Below are 25,567 nucleotides of genomic sequence, written 5' to 3'. Positions count from 1 at the left end.
ACATTAAAATCACGAAGGAGGCCAATATATATGTTAAAAAAGGCGTACAGACTGTACTTTGGATGTGGAATCGGGGACCAGTACAAGCTCTGGCCTCCTCATGTATGTTGCTTATCTTGTGACTCGAGTCTTCGTTTGTGGTGGAAATGTAAAGGATCTTCCATGGACTTTGCTATACCCATGATCTGGCGAAAACTATCAAACCATGTGCATTATTGTTACTTTTGTATGACAACTCCATTAACTCATGGTATTTCCAAGAAGAAAAAGTCTTCCTTGACATACCGTTGGCCATCTGACTAGTGCCTCACGGAGACGGACTGCCTGTTCCTGTCCCACCTTTCTTTGTTCAAATGTCAACGAACTTTTTAGAAAATAAGAGGGCAGAAAACTAAAAGGATCTTGTTAGTGTAATCTTCTGCATTGCTACGATAGATTATGGTGTAACATGTCCTTAAAGTTACATTTCTTAGATTCCCACTTTTACTTCTTTCTTGACAACTGTGGTGTTGTAAGCGACGAGCACGGGGAACTCTTCCACCAGCAAATTTCGGACATGAAAATGAGACACCAGGGAAAGTGATGTGCATCAATGTTATTCGATTACTGATGGACATTAATCAGGGAATCACTAGCAGTAAACTACAAACGCCAGGCAAAGAGGTTGCGCCTTCACTGACCTTTCTCCGAGGAAAAACAACAAAATAAGTACATGTAGAAGCTTATATAGGCTGTACAGTAAAGTTGTCATAACTTCAAAACGAGAGCTAATCTTGCATTTTCATTAACATTTTCGTTTTCAGCATAACCATAAACATAAAGATTAGCTGTTTTCATGCCAGTTACAGAAAAAAAGTAAAATTTTGTTGGCTAGTGTAAATAGAATGAGCGTGTCATTAGAATGTCTTAGGGCAGGTCATTTAAATAAATGTAGGTAACAAATTTTTGTTGATTTTTAACAATTTTGGCACTTAGTAAATACTTATGTGTCCATATACATGTCAGTAGAAATAAATTGGGGAATTTCCCGTGTCAGTTGTTTTCAGAAGAAAAAGAAAGTTGGAAAAGTAAGAGGTTAAAACGGAAGTGTATTCTGATTACTTCCTAATTTCAATGCAGTACCTATGATTTACACAGTTTGGTTGGATTATAAATTCATCGCTAACGACACGTTCTCTACAAATCAGTGTTTTTGCTGTATATATATATATATATATATATATATATATATATATATATATATATATATATATATATATATATATATATATATATATATTCAAGTTTAAGATAAATTACTACGTTTGAGGTAATAAAATATAATTAGTTCTTATTTAAAAATCACATTTGCTTCTTTTATGAAATATTATACAAAATAGTAATAAAAAAAATACAAAACTAGCAAATGACCTGCGCATTATCGTGGAAAATACTTGGCCACATTTTTATAGTACACATTTTTCACGCGCGTTATTCATATATTTTTCACGTGCGTCCGTGTAAGTGAATATTATTCGTATTATCTGAAACATAAAGCTTCCAAGTACCGAATTTTGTCTCTTTATGTTCAACTGTTCGAAACCTGTAATATTTCTAAAAGGAACTTACAGAATTCCGTACAGTTAAAGTTTAATTTATTTATTACAAGTTAAGACACATCTATATCGCAGTAGCTTTATTGTATACGTAAACGTAGTCACTGCAATTGATGCTGTAAAATCACCGCGTTTCATGGAAATCGTGAGGTCACACATTTTATACTTGGTCAGGTCTTCGGTCGCAAAAAGAGTCATTATAGGCAAATTACTTCCCAGTTATGAGTAGTTGTTCAAATTAGTTCAGTAGTTTGGAGAGTTCTTCAGTTTCACGTTTGGAGAGTTCTTCAGTTTCACAAATTTAGCTTTACCATATTAGTGTAAAGCCACCGTGTCATAGATATCTTTCTGCAAAATGTGGACTAGTTAAATTTACCACTTTCGTGTCATGCTGTAATTTTCCTAGACAGTTTCCGCAAATTCACCTGCCATTGTCGGTAGGTTAAGAGTCCTTTATTGGAAAATTACCTATATCATAAAAGGAAATGTCATCTTGTATGTACAGAATTGATGATGAAGGATGAGATAAGAAATCTTAATAAACAAGGTTATTGTTATAACAGTAGAGATTGCGAGCAGTGATAATAATCACCATAATAAACAAAAGAAAATTCGTCATACACACCGCATTGATTCTGAAGACTAAGGAACGTTTTCGAGCGTCACGGGCCTCATCATCAGCGTATTTTCAAGTTTGAAGAAATTTAAAAAACGGGAAGAAAGAAAAAAAAAATGGAAAAGGTGAAGGGATAAAATAAGGTAAACTCGAAGCAACTATACAACTTCACCTCATGGAACACTACGGCAAAGTAATCTGACATGAAGTGATCTTTTTACTACATACCGTCACTATTTGTAAAGAAAGAACAATAACAACAATGAACAGTGACTAACTGTACAGTAATCAATGATGGTTCATTTGCTGTAAGATTCTGTGACGCGAAGTTATCTAATTGCTTCGAATTACCTTTTTTGTTCCTTCATCTTTTCCACGTACTTTTTTTTAGTTTTTAAAGCTTTTTTCAGACTAAAAGTAAGTTCATAATGAGGACCATGATTCTCGAAAATATTCCTTAATTTTCACATCATTGCGGAGAGTATGAGGCATTTTCTTTTGTTTATTATTAGGGTATTATTCTTCAAAAACTTTTGAAGTGGAGTACGGCTTCCTGTAAAAACTTAAGAAATCAGAATGTTATAAAACTCAGAGAAACATCACTTCTGTTTTCACAACTCAGATGTACTACTTGTAAAATCTTGCAATTGCGAATACCGCACTTTTACTATTGCATGTAGCTAGAAGTATACAACTATATTTGTTTCGTACGCTTTTCTTTTCTCCAAACACTTGAATCTCTTCCAACGATTCCTATCCAACCTTGTGCAAACATCAATATTCATCCCTCGCTAGATAACATTTTCACATATATTATAACCACGTGAAGGAAGCATGTATAGGTTCCGATACCTTTAAGCGTGAGACAAAATCTAAACACACAACTGGAATAAAAATTCAGCGTGGAACATAATAAATATCAAAAGCCTGTTTGTGAAGTTACAGAAAATAATTATACAATAACACTTATATACGTGCAAATCCAGAATAACGTAAAAATACAATGAAGTTTTGATCTAGAATCCCGCCAGGCAGCTATAGAAGTATTAAACCTTCAAACATTGCACCAATTTCTATGTAAATACAAAAACACAATAGAAAAACTAACATAAAACTGGAATAAAGAAAACAGATTTGGCACAGAAGAATTTTATTGGGACATGTCATAAATTACAAATCTCAAGTTGTGGGGTAAACTTCAAATTTCGAAAAATACACAGTATATATATATAAAATTTTAAATCGCATAATTAATTAGGTTAAAACTGTACAGAGTTATTTCCAGCAACACTCTTTAAAGCACACCTCAGGACAGCCCGGTGTGTTGGTATAAAGAGAAAACATATTATATTTGAATGTAACTTATCAATAAATTATCGAGATAAACTGTTATCGACTTCATATAATGTACAAGGACCCATACTCTACAGAAAACATATCAGCAATAAATAATGAAGAAAGGAAAAGAAAATATAAAAAATGAATGAAGAACAAACACAAAATTACACAAGTTCGAAGAAAGAAAAAAAAAGCAAATTGCGTCACGAACAGAAATTCGCGTTAGTAAAAGCTTTTTCTAGGTTCCAGAAGAAAAGAAGTTGTTATAAAGGCCCAAAACCTCCATATTTATACAATTAATATTCATTTCCTTAAACCTTTTACCTTGGGTACCTCACCCAAACCTTCATAGAAATTAAATAAATATCCTTATAGATTCTTCAACAATAGGCATAGGCCAAATCATTTTCTTTGTTAATTTCAACTGAGGTTTTATATCTAAGGGCTGGACGCTTCGACCGCAGTGATTCCTGCAGTCTGTCTAGCTGTTGACAGAAGTTCGCATTAATGATCTGATTAAATTCAAGAACCTCACAATGAGTTATGCCTTGAACATCCTACCACACACTCAACAACATGGATGAAGTTCTTGTTTGGATGTCGATGCAACACACAGTCCTGCGACGCTTCACGTTCCAGTACATAACTCGCTTCTCATCTCTCGTGACATCCGTGTCAAGAAGGAATCATTTTTGTACCGGGAATGCAAGGAAACACATACAGTGATTCACCCCTCTGGTCGAGTTGCACTTATCTGACATGGATCGAACTTAGTGATGAAACCCAGCGCCACAAGCCTTCTTTCTACAGTTGTCATGTATACCTGCAAGGTTTCTGCCAATTCCTCTACAGTTGGATTCAGACTGATTGTTATGGCTTGATCCAGATCCTCTTCGGGAAACACTAATGGGTACCAAGAACGTGGTTGATTTTGAAAGCTTTTGTCGCCGTCCCTGAATTTTCGAAACTAGCGACGACATGTGCTTTCGCCAAATACATGCTCATCATACACTTCCCTAATGTTGTTACAGGCCAAAGCGCACTGCTGTCCTCGAACTCAAATAGTAAACAGCAGGGTTGGCAAAAACCATGGTTTTTATTGAAAAAAAAAAAGTTTTTTTTGGTTTAAACCAAGTTTTTTTGGTTTAAACCAGGTTTATTTGGTTTAAATAATTTGCTCTATATATTCATATCATATATGGACAGAAATAAGTTTGTTTCGCCTTGATGTTATTATGCAACAGCCGGGTTATGCTGGAAGGGGTCACATAAGCTTAAAGCGGAATAAAAACTGCTTCTCGAGTTACATCCGAGAGAAATTGTCCTCCATTTGAACTCGGAACCAGGACTAATTGGCCACAAATGCGATACGTCTGCCGACTCACTCACGAAGAAATCCTGATAAAAATACGTTGTACTGATCTTTACATGCTTCTTATTATAGCTCTCAAGAGTCATTTCAGAAGGACAAAAAGATAAATAGTCGCACAAGTGAAACCATTATACTGAATTACATATGGACAATTTCAAAGTATTACGGAGAACAGAAGAACTAATTTAATTCAAGTTAGTTAACAACGACTTTTATTGGTCCAAATTAAAGGAATACAACGACTTAATTTGCATATCACAAAGATACGAATTATTTGAGTCCACTTTGGCTCAGACTCATTTATACATAAATAGATATCGAAGATACTTCTCATTTCACTAAATGCCTCTTGTGGGGTCTGTATGACCCTCCCCCCCCCCACACACAAAGTACGGCATTTCGATGTATTTTATCAATAGTAAACATTGAAACAAAACAATATTTAGAATGTTTCTTTGATTGCAATTACATAACAGTAATAACTACAAAAAAAATCACAAAACAAACATTTATAAACTTACATAAAAAAAGTAGCTTTTGTAGTATAATCTTTTTGAGTAATGAATGGGGAATTTAGGTCTGAATATAATACGAATAATATACGGGAGTGAAACGTGACAACCCACAAATGTGTGTTCATTAAGATTTTACAAACATTAACATTTATTGAACATTTTCGTTTTTGGTTTAAACCAGTTGGTTTTTTTGGGAAAAAAAAAAAAAAAAAAAGCTGGTTTAAACCTTGGTTTAAACCAGCCAACCCTGGTAAACAGTGTCTCATTTGTTTCTTATTGATCTCCGCTTGATCGGTACAACATTCTCCAGTTACGAGTCTTTAGTGCACACTCACTATCTCCTCCTGCGGTAATGTTCTCCCGATAACATAACCACTGATTCCAGCTCTTGATGCGCCATCTCTTTCACCAGCGACCTATCACAAACGGGTAGGACTTTTGCACGTACTCCATAACTTTTAGCAACTAATTGGATCTCGGTTTTGTTTTTTTGAAAATTATAGCGAGATGTGAACTACTTTTTAAATAACAGTTGTATTTAGTTTGTAATAAACAAAATAGTTTTAACATACAGTGATTAAAACTAAATAATAATGTTAATTAAAAAGTAGTTCACAAGAAACCAAAACAACATGATACGTAATCAAATGCAGTTGAGTTCGTTCCTCTACTCGCTGCATTAACTTAGATTTTAGGGAAATTGTTTTTCTGGCAACACTGTAATTTCTATGGATGGCAACACTGAACATTCTTCAGGTTCATATTTTCTGTTGTAGAATAACATTATCTATGATTGTGGTAAGTTGCATTTCATTCTCTCCTTTCACTGATGAATAAACAAGCAAAAGAAAAATGGTAACTTTTGTATTATTTTTAGTAAGGCAGGCTCTTAAGTGGTAAGTTTAACTATTTGTGTAATGTCTTGTCGTTTGGCAAGTATTGTATGGAATAATTAAATAGTAAATAATGCATAAAAACTAACGAATATAAATTACTTATTTCTCGCTTTTGACCAGCTTCCTACTTTCAAAATGCATGATGATAGGAAGCTTATAATACAACAGTGAGGGCAAAAGACATGCTTTGGAGTGATTAAAGAATTATCCTAATCAATCTAATAGTTTTGAAGATTGTCTGAAGCAAGCTGTTTGTGTATTACATTACTATAAATATTTACACTTTTTTGTTTATTAATTTAGTAAGTCTCACAGATAGAGCTGGAGAGCTATTTGACAATATAGATAAATATGTTACGGTTGTTCCATTACAAATATTTATTCAGGAATCTACTGCACGTAAACAAGAGTATTTACTACGGTGCCGCACATTCACCGGTTGCCAAATTGGTGATTGAAAGGAACAGGAGTCTACATATTATATTTAGTTTTAAACTTAGATGGCGGCTATCAGAGATTATGATATGTTGCAAGTAGTATCCGGTAATAAATCAATGAGTCGCGCACGACCTTTCAATGGTTTCCAATTTTCAAACTAGAATAATGTATATGGAGGAATATCCCGTTTCTCAGTCTGAATGAGAAGGTCAGTGCTCTTGTGAGATCCTACCGTAGACTGAAAGTCTGTGAAATTGCTGGGACTTCATCGACTTACGTCAGCAAACCTTACACAAACATTAGGGATGCGGCAGTTCATGCCAAGGTTTTCATAAAAGAGCAGAAAGAAACTCATGTCACCATCAGCAGGAAACTGTGGAGACAGCTATCAACTTTCCGACATACCTGGCCAGTATTATAACAGAGGATGATTCATGGATACAACCCCGAAACCAAGGTAATGTCATCCCATTGGAAGTCAGCTGGATCTCTTATGACCCTAAGAACCCAGACAAATCCAATCTGGAGCAAAAGTGCTACTGTTTTTAATTTTGACATGTTCAAAATCATGCGTCACCAATTTGTTCCATGTGGCTAAACTGTCAATAAAGAGGTCTGCACGGCTGTTCTGTGATTCCGTTGGTCGTGAACGGCCGGATAAATGGGCATTTGGACGGTGAACACTTCAGGGATGGTGTCCGACTTCTTGGGCAAAAATAATATCCCCGTCGTACACTACCCCCTCTACTCGCCAACTTTAGTTCCCTTTGACTGTTTCCTGTTCTTTACGCTGAAATGTATTTTAAAAGGGAAATGATTTGACACCATCCAGGAAACCCAAGCTAACACGGCAGAGGAACTCCGGTGCATGCCGCAACAGGTTGGAGGACCGTTTCCGTGATGGTGACAACGTTGAAATCGGTGTATAGATGCAGCAGGAAACTACGTTGAAATGTTCAAGCATTAATAGATGGTAAGTCGTAGCCAAGATTTTGTCTAGTACCTACCACTCCGGGAATTAAATGAACAATCTTGCAAAAAATAAAAAAATAATCTTGCACTAATTTTATCACGGTCTTAAAATCGAAGCACCTGCTTGGTTACAGCGAAATAATACATATTTTATATGCAAATTCTCTAATACTCAAATTGCTGGTCATGTTTGGGCTAAGCACCATAATAATAAGTGTACATATAACTGAAGTTAGACTATAAATACAGACCTAAATCGCACTGTTTTCTTGCTTGTTTTTTTTTTTTATTTTCTTTTTTTGTAAAGTTCCACAATTATGCTCGGAGGCCGCGGTGGCTCAGTGATAGAGCATTCACCTCTGGTGCATGGGGTCCCGGGTTCAAACCCTGCTCCCGCCAAGTGAACTTTCTGGTGGACAAATACCGTGTGCGTGGGTTTCCTCGGGGTTCTCCCGTTTCCCCCACTTTCTTCATTCCACCATGTGATTCATTTCTCATAACCATCGTCTCCTTTAGCCTATCCGGCATATTCGTGGGACGTGAAATTCCAAAATTTCATTTCATTTTTCATTTCACAATTATGCTCCGAGTCTGGTGGTGATAAGAATGAAATGGTGGAATGAAGCAAATGAGAAAGGGAGAACTTACCCCGCGTATAGCTTATCCAGACTTTAAGAGTGGACTGTTGGTCTTATGGAAACAGCGATGCCAAGTTGAGCATTAAAAACAAATGCAGAACAGATTACACTTCTATTATACTGCCGATTGATGTTGCCAACTCACGTAATAATAATAATAATAATAATAATAATAATAAAAAAGTCCACCACCACGACGATTAATAAATTGATTCAATCGCACTCCAAGCGATCAATTCCTTCCATATCATCATCATCATCGAAAATTTCAGACGATTCTTCTTCAGAGGAGTCTTTACCCAAATGAATAATTAACGGCTCAACGTCATCTTGCAGCTCATTTGCTTTCCAGATATCACTTTCGATGTTCATCACATTGCCTCACGTACTTCTGCCAATTTTCTGTTGTTACATGCTCAAACGCCTCATGAATTATATTGTCAACGTCTTAACTTTGAATGTTGTATTATTTGCCCCAACGTATTGTTTTACTTGACCACACGAGTTCAATAGGGTTAGCTCACAGTGATAAGAGGGTAATCGGAGAACACTATGTCCTAGTTCTTAAGTCCATTCGTCAGTCTTGTATTTTTCATATTTAGGACGATGAATGCTTATTAGATCCATCAGATCTTTCTTTAACATATCCTCATCATACTCAATATTATGCAAGGTTAACCACTGCCGCATGTTGTTTTTCTTCCAAGATTTGGTTGGCAGTGGCTCCTTGCGGCGACTATGATAAGATGCATTGTCCATTACGATAACTGACCCTGGAGGAAGATTTGTGAGTAACTGATTTCGGAAGTATTCCTCAAACAAATCTCCATCCATTTCATCATGAGCGTTAGCCGTATTTTTCTTAAGAAAACCAATTTTGCCCCAGCTATTATGCCATCCTGTTCGTTGTCAGCATGAACCAAGGTATATCGCGGTCCACGACCTGTTGGATGTTTAAGTCCGCAAGAAAGTCTATACAGAAAAGCTTGTCTTGCTGTTTTAATTGTTTTGTCTTTCCACTCTTTATCCACGGCTATCCCAATATTAACCCACGATTCGTCCATGTATACTAGTTTCTATTTTAATTTCGGAATTTTCTTATTTACCGCAGATATTTGTGACGCAACGACACAATATCCTCTCTCTATATAAGCATGGCTTTACTTTGTCTTTTCTCGTAAATAAATTCAAGTTCTTTTAGAAGTACGTTGAACGTGGATCTTTTAGATTTCGGCAAATCAGGATCTGAATTTACCTGTTTGAGAACGGAATTGAGTGTTGATGGCAAATTTGTAAAGAAGAACTCATGGACCTTTTGTCTTATCACACTCCTAACAAATTCATTATATTTTACAAATCGACTGTTCTTTGCAATTTTCTTTCTTAATCGCTTCTTGTTCGGTATTACTAAAGGTCCACGTGATAACTCGCTTCAAATTTTAAAAACAATTGTCCTAGAAATTTTCGTGGCTTCAGCTGTTTCACTCGCGACCCAACTTATACTTTTACCCGGGTTTTTCTGCTTTAAGTAATTAAACATGTTCATGACAATTGCCCTTTCTTTGCTCTTCAACACTTGACCACTCTTACGCTTTAAAAGAAGTGCTGGCTATAACTTCTTCCATTTTAATATATTAACGCACACGCACGCACCTATGAACACACAGACACACGCGATTTTGTTCCCAGAACAGCACAGTACGCAAATGAACACCATGAACAAAATGCCTAGACCACACTCTGCACAACAGCAAAGACAAAACAGAGAATTTTGTCTGGGGTTTAACCTGAGTCATCAAGCGCGACAATAGACGATACAGTAGGTAAGCTATTGGCCCCACCCACCGCACCAAACTGTCGCCCTATTTCCTGGTGTAGTTTTAGAAACCAATTCTATTATGAAACACAACAGAAATCACAGTCAGTTATGAACTCCCAAAGAAATTTCAATGCACGAAAGATAAAAGAAATGTGAAATGTGTCCTGTAGCAATTCTCGCTGAAATTTCCTTCCCGACCAAGGGCGCACATGTTGTGGTTTCCAAGGAGGGGAGGCAAGTATAAGCAACGCTTCAAATATAGTTTCAAATTTTGCTGTAACTAATGTAAAAATTCTATTGGGTTTTCGATATTTCCAAGTACAATTTCCTCTTGCTCCACCTTGCCCCCCCTGATGGGCGCCCTTGTTCCCGACGAGGAATATATCTAATTAAATAATCGAACTCAGTTATATCGAGAAAAATTTCGTGAATCAGTGTTTGGCCTAAGCAGTTTTACACTTAGCGTTTATTTTTAATACAAATAAGTCAATAGTTTTGGAGAGATATGGCTGTAGCTTGGTTAAATAATAATAATATACCTAATAAAACTGAACTACTTGAGATGGTAATTTCATACTTGAAAAATCATCCCGCAGACCATCCCTTGAAATTATTACTGCCTTTTTATTCACAGTGCCCCCCTCCCCGTGAATGAGTGGTTACGCACGTTGCGTTGTAATCAAAGGGTCCTGGGTTCGATTCCCTATGGGGGCACAAGTTCGGATCTCACGTTAAGCTGCAACCACTTTTCTGCTCTCTTTCCTTTTTTGATTAAATTTTTTTGGGGTTAAGATAGAAAAAAAGATGGAAAGATTTTTTAAAATTTTTTTTTTCCAAAAATCAGAAAGATTTCATTCATTTCTTTCTGGCCGTACTTCTATTCATTTTTAGCTACCTTTTTTCGTACTTGAAATCAGTGGAAGTGACAATACTAATAAGCTTACGGATGTAAGTTGACACTACGGTAAAATTGGTCGGCAGTTGGCAATGCTATCTTTTAGCAGACAATTTTAGTCACGTACAAATGCAACGGCAACCAAGGATGTTATAAAATAGGCCCTTACAACAAAATCTTGAAGCCATAGGTCACAGTTTCGCCACCCCTACTCTGCCCAATAACATAGTAATGTTTTGAGCCAACAATCATGGCGGAAACGGAAGTAGCCAATCAGACGTTCCGATGCTCGGTTGTTTTTTTGGAGTAATAGGATGAAGATACTTATGGGCAGATCCTCTATTTTATAACATCCTTGACGGCAACGTTCTACGCTCATCATGTCTTCCTCCTCCAAGTTCAAAAAACAAAAAAAAAAAGCTGTTAAAAGCTAATTAAATACTTTATAAGGAAAGGAGACGTTATAAAAATCATTTTTGTATCGTCGGTAAATATTTAACATTTTCAAATATAAACTACAGTAGTGAGATCTGTTCTGTTTTAGGGGGTAAGTACGCTGAAGTAATAGTGCATAAGCAGCCACAGTTCAGACCAAACTCTGGACGAGCAATCACTAACGCTTTCACCTTTGATGTGAGCGGTCCGGGTTCGATTTCCGGTGGCAACAATTGGTCGAAAAATTGTAAAAGCTTTTTCAGGCCACCTGTCCTGAGTAAGGTTTTCCTCATTCACACTAGGGTAATGCCGGGAAGGTACTTACTGTTAATAATAGTCTCACGTCGCTTCCTTCCTTCCCCATTCCTTTCTTCCTATTCAATTCCCTGGGTAGTGTGATCGCCGAGGGACGTCGTCCTTCACACGTGACGAGGTAACATTGTTATAGAAACATTCCTAATCCTAGTACTAAGAAACTGAAAACTATGAGAAGACTCACGCACACGGTGTTTATCCACCAGAAAGACCATTTGGCGAGAGCTGGGATCGAACTAGGGGCCCCACGCACCGCTTGAGGCCTGCGCAACCCAGCTATCGCTGTTCGTTTTAAAATTCACTCATGAGATGTAAAAAAAAAAAAAAAAAAAAAAATCGAATATTTATTATTTACCAGCATCGATTAGCCGCTTCGCTGTTAAAATAAAATTTTACTTGCACAACTCCTTACCTCATATGTTTGGTATCCGTGAAGTATGCTGTTTTTGTTTTTAGTGATATGGATTTAAACGACATCGGAAAGATCACTGTTCATCTCAGCGACCCCGAAGACTTGATTCGATACTAGTGTTGGTCATCTTTGATCATTTTTACATATATCCTCTTCCTCAAGTTGTCTGAGTTTGGATTTAAACAGCATCGTAAGTGGCGCTGTTCTCAGTGACCCCGAAAACTATGGATTCGACACTAATATCGGCCATTTTCGATCATTTTAAAATATCTCCCCTCTCCCAAGTTGCACTGTCAAAATAATATGATAAAAACCATCCCAGGTCCGAATCTCATCTATGTAGAAAATTTGATCGAGATTGGTCGGGTGGTTCAAGAGTTATTAGGTCACAAAGACAATCACTCTCATTTTCATTTTTTTTTTTAAATATATCTGTCCTTTTCCCCTCCCCTAAGTTCTACCGTCAAAGTGAAATGATAAAAGACTTCCCAGGCCCGAAACTGATCTATGTTAGAAATTTAATTAAGATCGGTCGACTTCATGAAATATAACTTAAATCATAAACACTACAAATTACTATTCTTACAGTTTACATTATGGGTAAAATGTACAGAATAAATAGGCCTACACTGTTTCACTTTCACATCACGCACGCGTTTTAAGTTCGAAATATATGCAAAATTTATATGGTGAGTTCTCGTGGAATCATCCTAAGTTACAAATTAAACTAACATAATTTGTTCTTAATTAACCTACCTATTGCTAGACAGATTCGAAAAGAAAATGAATTCTTTCAGTTTTATGTCCTACGGTTATGCCGTGCAAGCTAAAGTGAACAGTAACGATGAGGATGAATGAAATAGTGGAATAAAGAAAGTGGAATGAAACGGGAGAACCCCGAGAAAACTCACGCGCGCGGTGTTTGTCTACCACAAAACTTACTTGGCGCGAGCTGGAATCGTAGCATGAACCTCACTCACCAGAGCTCAGGGTTGGCAAAAACCATGGTTTTTATTTAAAAAAAAAAACAAATAAACCGGTTTTTTTGGTTTAAACCAGGTTTTTATGGTTTAAATAATTTGCTCTATATATTCATATCATATATGGACAGAAATAAGTTTGTTTCGCCTTGATGTTATTATGCGACAACCGAGTTATGCTGGAAGGGGTCACATAAGCTTAAAGCGGAATAAAAACCGCTTCTCGAGTTACATCCGAGAGAAATTGTCCTCCATTTGAACTCGGAACCAGGACTAATTGGCCACAAATGCGATACGTCTGCCGACTCACTCACGAAGGAATCCTGATTAAAAAACGTTGTACTGATCTTTACATGCTTCTTAATATAACTGTCAAGAGTCATTTCAGAAGGACAAAAAGATAAACAGTTGCACAAGTGAAACCATTACACAGAATTACGTATGAACAATTTCAAAGTAGTACGGAGTACAGAAGAACTAATTTAGTTCAAATTAGTTAATAACGACTTTTATTGGTCCAAATTAAAGAAATACACCGACTTAATATGCTTATCAATAAGAAAAGTGAATAAAGATACGAATTATTTGAGTCCACTTTGGCTCAGACTCATTTATACATAAATAGATACCAAAGATACTTATTTCACTAAAGGCCTCTAGTGAGGTCTGTATGACCCCCCCCACACACACACACATAAAAAAGTACGGCATTTTCTATGTATTTTATCAATAGTAAACTTTGAAACGAAACAATATTTAGAATTTTTCTTCGACTGCAATTACATAACAATAATAACTACAAAAAATCACAAAATAAACATTTATAAACTTATAAAAAAAAAAAAAGTTGCTTTTGTAGTATTATCTTTTTGAGTAATGAATGGGGAATTTAGGTCTGGATATAATACGAATAATATACGGGAGTGAAACGTGATAACCCACAAATGTGTGTTCATCAAGATTTTACAAACACTTACACTTTTACGAACATTTTTTTGTTTTTTGGTTTAAACCAGTTGGTTTTTTTGAAAAAACCAGTTGGTTTAAACCTTGGTTTAAACCATGGTTTAAACCACCTTGGTTTAAACCAGCCAACCCTGCCAGAGCTAAACGCTCTACTACTGAGCCACCACGGTTCCCTACAGAGATTCGAAATAAATAAGATCAAAGATTAAATACTAACATGAATTTGATATTGTCTTTGAACAAAGCCTTTTACACCTCTTCGTAAAAAAGTGAAATTAAACTTTTTAGTTTGTCTGCTGAAGATATACCCTTTAGGCTAAAGCAGACGGATGCTGAATGATGATGAAATTAAATTTTATGTCCTAAGCGGAATCGAACCCAGGACCACGTGCACTAGAAGGAACACGCGCTAACTACTAAACAAACGGTGAGGGCTTACTTCTTTCAGTTCAATGCATTCCCTCTCATTATGAGAAGTTCTTGATGTGGGTAAAGCACCCAATATAAAACTTTTCATATTTTCCTCCTTTTATTCAGTTTTTAGAAATCCCCACCCAATATAGACAGCGTCGATCCAAATCAGTGGCGTAGGGAAGGGAGGGGCCAGGGGAGCCGAGCCCTCCAAATGGTTCCGATAACTTATTTTGGTACTTGGATGCTTGTAATTTTGTTTCGAAACAGACAACAGTTGCCTTATATGTACTCTATTTCAATACAAAATATGTCACTAAGCAATTCCTAGACAAGCTCTGTTCCCCAACGTTGTCTTTATTATTTAAATATGTCTAAATTTTGGCCTGTCAGTTCAGATTTATTTGAGTTAGACGTGTTTAGGATGTCGAAATAAGACACAATTGCAATCGCGAAATGTCGGAAAATGTTTCACAAAAGTGGTTAAAAGCAACAACAAGAAAAAAAAAAAAAGACATTTGTTCTAATTTCGGTGAGGAAAATGTGCAAACAAAAAACCAGAAAGCAATGAAGGAAAATCTAAACAATATATTAATTCAGATAATGGCTCGAAAAACGTTTTAGAAAGATGGGTAGAAAAAAAAAAAGTAGTGGTGTTAATTTTGGCGAAGAAAATGTGCAGAAACAGCAATCGAGAAACAACAAAGAAATATTTAAAAAGCCAGCACTTCAGAAAAAAATGTAAGCATTATTATTATTAAAAGTAAATCTTCCGCGGCAAGGCCCCTCTAAACAAATATTCTGGCTACGCTACTGATCCAAATGATGTATGTGCTAGACTAAATAAAGGCGTCCTTTACACTGAGGGTTTGAGTGGTATGATATACTCTCCGGTAAAAGCGGAGACCCTCTTCCTGATTTTTTAAAAAAACAAAATCAATAGTGGTAGTTGTTGACTTGATTTTAATTTCCGTTTGAGCACCGAGGCTATATGAGACGGGACCTACTGATTAACGTGGAATCCGAACTACATGAGCTCCCGCCGGGAATCAAACCATGATCTCCCACGCCGAAGACGCGTACGCTAACCGCTTATCCACGAAGGAGCTCTAGTGGAAACTAGCATTTCAGAGCTATCTGGACGTAAAACAAAGTAAAATAACGCAGTAAAATCACATTTGTTTAGACGAATATTTCTTCCCGATATGCAAGTAGAAAAGATTTATTGCATCGTCGTTTGAACTACCTTGCTCAAAATAAACAAAGTGATCTTCCGTAAAATCAAATTTAGTATTATTCTTTCTCTTTATTTAAATAATTTTCTATAGTCAAACTTTAAACTTTAAGAAAGAAGGGTATATCAATACCGACTAAATTAGCTCGACATATTTCATTTCTTCTTTTTATACGGTGATATTCCCCCGGGATCCTTAAGGCACTGAATTACAAACGACAAACGCAAGTATACTCTCTGAGGTTCCAGGAAGTTTTGTTCGAGATGGAGAAAATGAAGAAATGAGGGGGCTTCACTGGGCTACTTTACAATGTGCCCTGCGCTAGAATGACTGTTACGTAAATGGCACTTTATTTTATCTTCGGTAAATTCCCCAGGAGCTGTAGCATCATTTCAATTTTTGCCAGGGACGGGGCAAGATTGAAAATTAAAATAAACGTTTTACGTTTTTTTTTAAAAAAATAATGTACAATTAATTAAAAAAAATATGAGTTTCTCAAACCTCCTACCATCCCCAAATGACGCACTTGCCAAGGAGATCTAAAAATAAAAAAAAAAAAAAAAATGCTGTAACAAACGTCAATAGCATTTGAAAAATGTCAAAACGCAAAGTTCTGACAACTCATAGAAAAGTAGTTTAGGAATTGGATTCCTAGTGCTTAGATATTCAGTTTTAGCATAATGTATTCACTTGTTTGACTAAATTCTTAAATTAACTTCATGATAACTTGTATTCTGAGTAACAACTTTCTTTTGTGCATGTTGTAACGTAAGTAAAATGATATATCAATTCTATTGAACTTCACAGTCTATGACCTGTAGGCTAAAAGAGAAGGTTGAATAATAACAATTAATGAATGTGAAAGAATAAGTGGAATTAAAATGTGGGAGGAAACGGAAGAACGCCAGTAAAACTCGTGGACTCAATGTTCTCCACAAATTCACTTGACTTCGGATCGAACTAGTGACCCCTTACAGCAAAAGTGTTCATTCTACCACTAAGCCAAAGTGATTCCATGTAGTGATGATTTCAGAAGCTTCCCCGGGGGGAGTTAAAGTACTACTGCAAGAATATTAGTAGCTCATGTTGAGCAGGTTCGGAGATATGACTTGGGGGAATTCAGCTCTGTAAGAAAATTTCCCACGGAAAATTACCCAAATTGTCACTACCCCCGTATCGATTCGAGTAATAGTATAGTCGCTTACTCACAAGACATAGAGTTGAAAAATGTCTTACAACAGTAGCTATTATCACAGCCAGCGGCGCAAATCTGTCTTCAACATTGGGGGGGGACGAGTATATATATATATATAGCGATGTTCAAAATATTTATGAAGTTGAAAGACAAACACAATGCTGTGGAGGATCAGGGGAGCAGAGTTGCCTTCAACATTGGGAGACTGACAGATTTGAGGCTTATTCTGGGGGACATCACTTTCATCTCTTTTCCCTTTGTGGCAATCGCTCACAAATCATCACATTTCTTCCCCCCCCAAGAAAAACATTTCAATTCGGATTATTGGGGGGACAGTCCCAAGACTGGAGGTTACATGTCCCCCTCATCCCCCCGGGATTTGCTCCAGTGATCACTGCAAATTTTACGTTTTAAAGTGCGATATTCGATATACCGTATCATACTGATTTTGCGATATGATGTTAGTGATTGTAATTTAGAGTTTTAACATCATTATCCAGTGTTTTATTAACACATACCATCATAAGGTTTTAACACATTCAGAACTCAGTCCAACGCACATTATGCGTATAGATTTTTTTAAGACAAGTCTATGGCGAAAATAGTGAAGGATAGATAATTCCAGAACTGAAGATTTGCCATATTGACTCTACGTCGTATCATTGTGTGAAATCGAATATAGCAAATTTTGTGTATCCTTTATGTCGATATCGATATGGAATGAGGCACCTCCTTGTGAGAAACGAATGAGCGTATGATTCAAGGGCCTGGCAACTCTGTGATCGTTCTTCATCTGTCTAAGGGATCGTTAGCGGCGACACGGCTAGCACGTTAATAGTTTAGGATTGCTGATTTAAACTTAGTTACCTACCGGTACTTCAGTAATAATGGCGTGGTTACCACCGCTTGAATCTAATCCTGATGTTATGAATAAGTATCTTCAGAATCTTGGAGTTCCGTCAAAATGGCAAATGGTTGATGTATTTGGTTTAGATCCGGACTTACTGGTAACTGTACCTCAACCCGTTCTAGCTGTTCTATTGCTTTACCCAATAAGTGAAAAAACCGAGGCTGCTGAAAAAGCACAACAAGCTGAACTTAGCGAAAAGGGACAAAAAGTAACAGACAGCATATTTTTTCTGAAACAATATGTAAGTAATGCGTGTGGAACAGTGGCCCTTGTGCATAGTGTTGCCAATAATACTGACCAAATTGAGCTGGGTGATGGCGATCTGAAGCAGTTTATTAAAGATGGATTATCTTTGTCTCCAGAAGATAGGGGTAATTTGTTGATGAAAGCAGAGGGCATCATCAATGCTCACAAAGAGTTTGCTCAGGAGGGACAGACTGAAACTCCAGATGCTAGCCAACCAGTCAATCATCACTTTATCGCCTTTGTACACAAGGACGGTTCATTGTACGAACTAGATGGGAGGAAGTCATTCCCTATAAACCATGGTCCAACATCACCTGAGACATTGCTTGAGGATGCTGCTAAAGTATGCAAAAATTACATATCTCGTGATCCAGAAGAACTTCGTTTCACAGTGGTGGCTTTGGCAGCTGCTGAATAAAGAAGAAAAATTGGAAATTTCCCGGTGCCTCGTTGTTCCCTGGCATGTGTTTACATTTGTTTGAAAATCACGAACTAAATAAATATGTTCTATATTCACAATTTCTTTTGTCACTTTGTGTGCGTGTAATCGGTTTTTGTGTGGTAAGCTGTTCCGAACTTTCTGTTTCATGTGACTGTATTTGCTTAAATTTGTACCATTTTGCTTACGAATATCGTGTACTCATTTCTTTCTTGCTCTCTTTGAAATTAAGGTGATACTTTACAAATAATTTAGTGTGTTTCGTGTGTACATTGTGTTTTGAAAACACTGAAAGCTGTGTGAACGATAATGTACCGAGAGTTTTGAGTTAAAATTGTAGGCCTATGTCTGCTTAACCGTGTGCCTTCATCGAATTAAAAATATCCGGTTCAGTGAGTTGTATATGTGCTAGAAGAAAATTGCAAGGCTACTCGTATTTGCTTTGCATTGTGATTCGTGACAACTTTTTCCTTTCTATAAATATATGATAGGTGATTGTTATTCAAAAGATGTTCGTATACTGATGCTGATACTTAAGATATTTGAGTGTGCTTGCAGTCGGCAATTTTGTGAAGCTGTCAGATTTTTAATGTAAAGTAGATAGTAGATGCGAGAAACAGTCTGTGATTACATTCATTGCATTTCTGTATGTCGAGTTGTACACTGAAATTCAATAAATAATTGTGAACATATAACAAATATTATATTAGTGCTAGAGTATAAATTTAGTAACGGGTAAGGATAAGAGTGGATTTATGCAAATCATACATATGTACCAATACACTAAATAGAAATACTAGCAATTACACTCTATTAATTTCAACAAAATGGATCCCTATCACTAAGCTAACCCGACCCTACATAAAGTGCACTCTTGCCAAGAGAAGGGTGCAGTTTGATTGTACGGATCCAGGGTTTGTAAAGTTTACAGAAGAAATTTGTAATAATATTTCAATAGAGTGCTGCAAATAATCAAAATATAATGTATTCTTATCGTGAAATACGTATGTATGTGAAAATACGTTAATTGAAGTAGAGCCTGGTATGCACGTATTTGTACATAACGTTAAGAGGTGATGTATGCACAATTTCTGAAATTTATAGAATAAGTTAGTAATAATATTGTAATAGAACAGTATGCGAATAATCGAAGTACGTTGTGTCTTATGTCCGACAGTTTGCACGTAGAACGAGAGAAATCGAAATGTAATGCACAAACATTCTCCTTTATGTATCTATAGAGCACAGTGTGTAAAGTGAATGAAGGTGGTGCACGGTATACGAAGGTGAAAAGAATCGAAACCATTGAGGTGTTCGTGAAGTTCTGATAAATTTCTGAAGTTGTTACAAATCGTCAACACGAAATAGTGCTAAAATGTGATGTATAGTAGAGTGGAAGGTAAGTTTTTATTTGTAAGGAACTGTAAATGAATGGACCAATCATACATCTTCCTATCGGGAAAGCAGTGGATTTCAACAATTCTTGTTTACGCTATACCCACCATCGCTGACACAAATCCCTACGGATTGGCTACCGCTCGTGCCCCCTGCTGTGCTCCTGCCCTGATTCAGATAACATTCGTGCTATTTAGTAGCTATCTAGCATGGGTTGGTGTTTTTGTAACTTTTAAAGTATCTCTGCACCGGGGAATGCGTGTACACACCTCAAAATGATCGCTGAAGGTCCAAGACGTGAATGCAGACAGGATGAAGTATATATTTCATTAATTTATGTTTGTATACGTACAGTCAATTTGCGCGGTGAAAAGTTAATTTGATAAGTGTACGTAATTCCGTAGGAGTATATTGCAGGTCTTCGTACATAAAGGAAGTGGATATTTTTTCTAAGTATTTCAGGGTATTAATTACTTCGGGTTTTATGTTACTTTTCAACAAGAATTTTTGACAGAAAGTGTGCAATATCCTGAAGTGTACAGTTGGAGCATTTGATTTTCTGAAGCAGTATAATATAGCTAAACTTAATTTTTAATTAGTAATAGCTACATTTTCTAGTTTTTGTTTGTTAGACATTTACTCTAAAGGTACCACCAAAATTTACGTATATTCTAAAAAAAATACAGTAATGCCCGGTACGACGTCACATTTTTGTAAAGTATACTTGTACACTATATTTTGTCGCCTTAGTATTCTAATGGAGGACACAGTGGGTCAATGGTAGAGAACTTACCTGTGGTGTGAAGGAGCCCAAGTTCGATCCCCGCTCAAGTTTGTGGTGGACGACATCATGTCCGTGGGTTTTTTCGGGTATTCCCATTTCCTTTAACATTCTCATTCCACTAATTCTTCCATCATCACTTAAACATCCATAGACTTTTTTTTTTTTTTTTTTTTTTTTTTTTCAACTAATGTCTCTTGCTAGGGAGAAGGTTCTAGAACACAGGTCCCTCGTTATAAAACTAATGAAATGTATTGTACGTGCCTTGTTTTTGTTCCTTTTCGTTCCTTATTCTCTTCCGTGTTCTTTTCTTCCAGTTTTTGGACTTTTTTTTTTTTCGTTTCAGTATATTATTATCGAAACTAAGAACACTGAACTTCAATCTTTGCACAGTGCACTACCATGTTGGTTTACTTAACCACACTAGTGATATGTCGGCTTGTTGTATTATACATAAAGTGATAATAATGTTTTAATTAATTATAATTTTAGATAAGTGAAGTTTTTTTTGAGTTTACATGCATAAATTTTATTTTAGTATGTCTTTTATTTTATTCGAAATTCCATTCAGTTTCGTTTTCGTATTCGGAGTAGATGTTGAATTGTTCATTGGCGCCTTGGCGGTAGACGACGTGGTATGTCATTGTATTGTGTGAATGTGTCGAAGTATTTATATGTTACAATATATTGCTTCACACCTCGTGTGTTCTGTGTACATTTTATACTTTCTTTTAATGTTTTATTTCTTACTTTTTTGTAAGTCCAAGATGGGTGAGTTTTGAAAAAATAAGTTATTCGGATTTATTAATTTACCGAAATTCACTTGCATTGAAGAATTTCTTCTAATAACATATGTTGTAAGGTTGTTATTTTATAATGTAGATTATTGGAAGGAATCCCTGTATGCAAGTGGTATGTTGAATAGGTAACCATTTATTTTGTCGTAATTCACCTACCTTGGACTCTTGTAGTTGCCCTGAAGGCGGACCTGTGTTCTAGAACCTTGCTAATGCTATGTTCCGTGAAAAATGAAAAGATTGGTACCACCTTTGATAGTGTTTACTCTGCGGTTAGGAATACGTCGTTTAGTTTTTTTTTTAATACTTAATCGGCAACAATTGCTTTCGTTGCAGTAGAAGTTCAGTAGATCCGATTGTAGTATTGTATCATATTGGTACTTTGTAGGTGCAGGCTTTAAGTTTAAGAACATCACATTTTGCAAAATTTGCGGAGAGAATTGAACATTGCGTGTAATGACACATTTCTGAATGTGGCAGATTTAAGTAATAATCTAGCTGTTTTACTTGTTCAAGTGTAGGGTTATTAGTAAGTCCGTGTGAAAAGGAGGTATTGAATTTTTTGTCGGTGTACTATTTCTGGACTGTATAGAGGCTTTATTTTATTTTACAAGCATAGCATGAATAGTTTGATACTAATACAAGTGCTGTAAGAGCTCTTATCACTGCCAAAACCTACATTAAGATACTTTCAAATGCGTCATACAAGTAGTAGCCTACCATCCGTAACGATAGAACTGTCCGACAAGTAAGGCATCTAGTAACATGAGAATATTTTGTGTTTACACTAATCTTGCTTACGTGCCTATCCACTCGCTGACACGCCTGCTCACTACCGACGCATCCTCGTGCCCGTCAGCTTCGTTCTACCCTGTCTATATGTTTTATGTATTCTAGATTTGATGTATAAAATATGAAAACATGAAGCCTGCTTAATATAAGTAGTGGTAGTGAAAAAAAAGTTTTCATTTCTGGCTTCTGATTTCTTATATACATTAACGCACAAGTGGTGATCAATAAAAACAGCATGTTTTATAAATAAAGTTAAGGTGATGTAAAAACAGAATAGAATACGAGAGTATTGAAACAGTCAGAGGAAATCAGAACTTTTGTAGGTGAAATACAGCTGAAAGAAAGAATATAGTTACACCACTAAGGCAACACACTTGATTTTTACTGACGTTATGTAGAGTGAGCGTAAAGGTACAGACGTTAACGTATTTAGAATGTTTGAATGGTGAATGTGCAGAAATACAAAATTATCTCAGTCTAGCAATTAAACTTTCCTCGCCATACACACAATGCAAATAATTCATTCTTGAACAATTGGCTGTACTGACGACATGCCTTAATGGCACTTACGTATAAGGATGGAGATCGAGCTTAAATACAATAGTCAGTACCATAAAGAGACGCGTAATTTACCAATCTCTTATTGGTAGTTTTTGTGTCTTTTCGCAGAAATGAATTGTTTGACAGAAATATGTTTATCTGAATTTAATATTCTTTCAATGAACATTTAGGAAATCTAGTGTTTCGTGTTGTGTAGTGAATTTATGTATGTGAGGAACACATTTGCCTCACTAATCTGCTGTTGATAGTGTAGATCTTCTCTGTAAGCCTGAAAACTTTTTGTTCTTGTATATCGATGCATGAGATAAACACGAAGTTCACTGGATTCACTACTATCCAGTACAACTTTAGAATCATAATAAATTATAGTTGAAGAGTTAAGGCGTTGGTCTGCTAGTTACGGGTGACTATAATAGAGACCGAATTATGAAAACTCGGAAGTCTTCAATTTATGTACCACGAAAGATATCGCGCTGAAAAGAATGTGCTTTCAGACATAGAATTTCTGTCCCTTATGCTCGGTGCATAATCGTTGGACGTGAAACTTGAGTAAAAAGAATTTCCTCAAAAGCTAGGAAAATAACAGAAAGGTAATATCTTTTCTAAACGACGCAATTGTATCACAACCAGTTGCGGTATGGAAGAAAAGAATATTAGAAATGACTTCTCCCGAGGCCAGCTTGAAGTTCTTAATGTTGTAAAGTTTGTGAGAATTATCTTTTTTCATGCATTAGCGTCCGAAATAGATATCTATATCACCATGTGAAGGGAAGAGGACTAACAAATTAGTATCCTGTCTCAGAAGATCTGGCAATACTTCTATTCTCACTGCAGTTATTGATGTTGAAACCACCAAGTATGTTAACACACGCTGATTAAAGATGATTGGTTAAAAAGTCTATAAATGTGATTTTGTTGGAAATGTGTGCTGAAATAGTCTGTGGGGTACAATCGATGGTTTGAGATCGTTGATTATTGTCTTCATCTTTGATTCTTTACTCCTTCGCCTCTCGTTCTTGGATTGGAGTAAGCATCGAAGATGACAGTGTCCATGATGTTGCTAATGTACGTGATCACTGCTACCTCGACATAAACTTGACTAGTTCCGTTTGTTTTAGAGATACAACAATGGATTTGGGCATGTTGGAAAGCTTAACGAATATTTCAAGACTTTCCGCATATATTTAATCGTTTCAAAGTTATGTATAGTTAAATCTTAAACCTCCACTTGAGAATACATATTCGTGTCACTTTAAAGTGCTATATTAATGGTAGCGATAGTTTGTAACAAATGTTTTTATACATATGAATGTCTAATGTATTCTCTGTCAAATGGCGTTTCTATCTTGAATTGTTGAGAAGATATGGTGTTTTAAAATTGAAGTGATATATTCTTTCGGTGGTTGGCTTAAAGACGTCATATCTCGATTTCCCCAAGCGGGATTTCTTCGGACTTGAATATGTTGTTCAACACAACATTCGGAACATTTCTATCAATTTTCAGCGAATTATTGTAAAATTCCAGGTTTGAACGACAGTTTATCTAATTGAATTGGTGTAGATGCCAAGACGACTTACAGCAGTTTGTAGTTAACACCTGTTTGGCTTTTGCCCCAAATCATACGTATGAGCAACATGGATTCATATTCAGATGTTGGCAACGCACTAACGATGCTAACTCGTATGGGAAGTGAGTAATATAGAAAATGGACGTTAATCAGACTTCCGCAAGTTCTGGGTTCAACAGGCGAGATCCCGTATAGACATGAGCGTGTTGCTACATCAGGAGTTATTTATAGATAATCATTAAATAGGAAGAACAGAAATACTTGTGGAGTAAGATTATTTATTGTTTCTTTTCATCAGATAAAGATAATCAGGTAACTTCAGGAGTACAGGCAGGTACAAGAACGCATACGACATTGTTTATAATGTTCCTAGAAGGTAACAGCGTACGGAAACGATGTATCTCAGTAATTTCCATTTTCAATTAAAAAAAAAAAAAATAAGTAGTGTTTAATTTATTCGCAGTATCAGAACGTACGATGGAGTATCAGAAAGTTCGTCAATCACCTAGAAGGTGAAGAACTATGAACCCCCGTCGAACATGCGTCTTGTAGCCAGGTCCTTGTATGCTAATCATGCAAATTCTAGAACTTTTTGTTTTGTGTGTGTGTATGTGTAAATCACTGAAGGTGCGATGGTTGATAAGCATGAAGCTTCATTAAGTTCCTCCATCATTAGGGGAAATCAAAACCAGGCCCACGAAAAGATTAATGTCATGTATGGGAACAAAAGCCCATCTTATGAGATAGTATCCAAGTGGAAACGGAAATTCCAAACTGAACACATGACCGCTGGGAACGCCTCGAGAAGACCATCTTTCACTGATGATACCGCCTTAAGGGAGAAAATTCTTAATGTAAGATAGGAGAATAACAATTGAAAGTATTGTGTGGAATAGGTGTGAGCTATGGAGCGTCCTGGAATACTATTCAGAAAGTGTCAGCTCGGTAGGTGCCACGACTGGTACACCTTTCCAGAAGAGAAATCACAAGGACGTTGCAGCAAGAGAAATGTTGCATCGCTATGGGATGGGTGAA

The 25,567-nt window shown here is 36.3% G+C and overlaps 2 protein-coding genes across 3 annotated transcripts in view; both read left to right on the top strand.

Annotated features, from left to right (window-relative positions):
- ERR (estrogen-related receptor) overlaps positions 1-25,567 on the top strand; it is a 217,040-nt gene that overhangs the window by 14,051 nt on the left and 177,422 nt on the right. Inside the window, exon 1 of one of the 2 annotated variants that reach the window (XM_081730138.1) lies at positions 19,479-21,585. The exons of the other annotated variant lie outside the window; for it this stretch is intronic. The gene's annotated coding sequence lies outside the window, so the exon portion shown is untranslated. Of the gene's footprint in view, positions 1-19,478; positions 21,586-25,567 lie in introns of those variants that run through there. 2 annotated transcript variants of the gene reach the window in all.
- On the top strand, positions 17,828-19,337 carry Uch (Ubiquitin carboxyl-terminal hydrolase). Its single transcript, XM_081730139.1, has one exon. The coding sequence runs from the start codon at positions 17,931-17,933 to the stop codon at positions 18,615-18,617; it is 687 nt and encodes a 228-aa protein (XP_081586265.1). The 5' UTR covers positions 17,828-17,930; the 3' UTR covers positions 18,618-19,337.

The sequence above is a fragment of the Thermobia domestica genome, chromosome 11, assembly GCF_964235325.1.
Source record: "Thermobia domestica chromosome 11, izTheDome1.hap1.1, whole genome shotgun sequence".
NCBI lineage: Eukaryota > Metazoa > Arthropoda > Insecta > Zygentoma > Lepismatidae > Thermobia > Thermobia domestica.
Note: the sequence above shows the minus strand (reverse complement) of the source record. Positions and strands in the feature narration are given on the sequence as shown.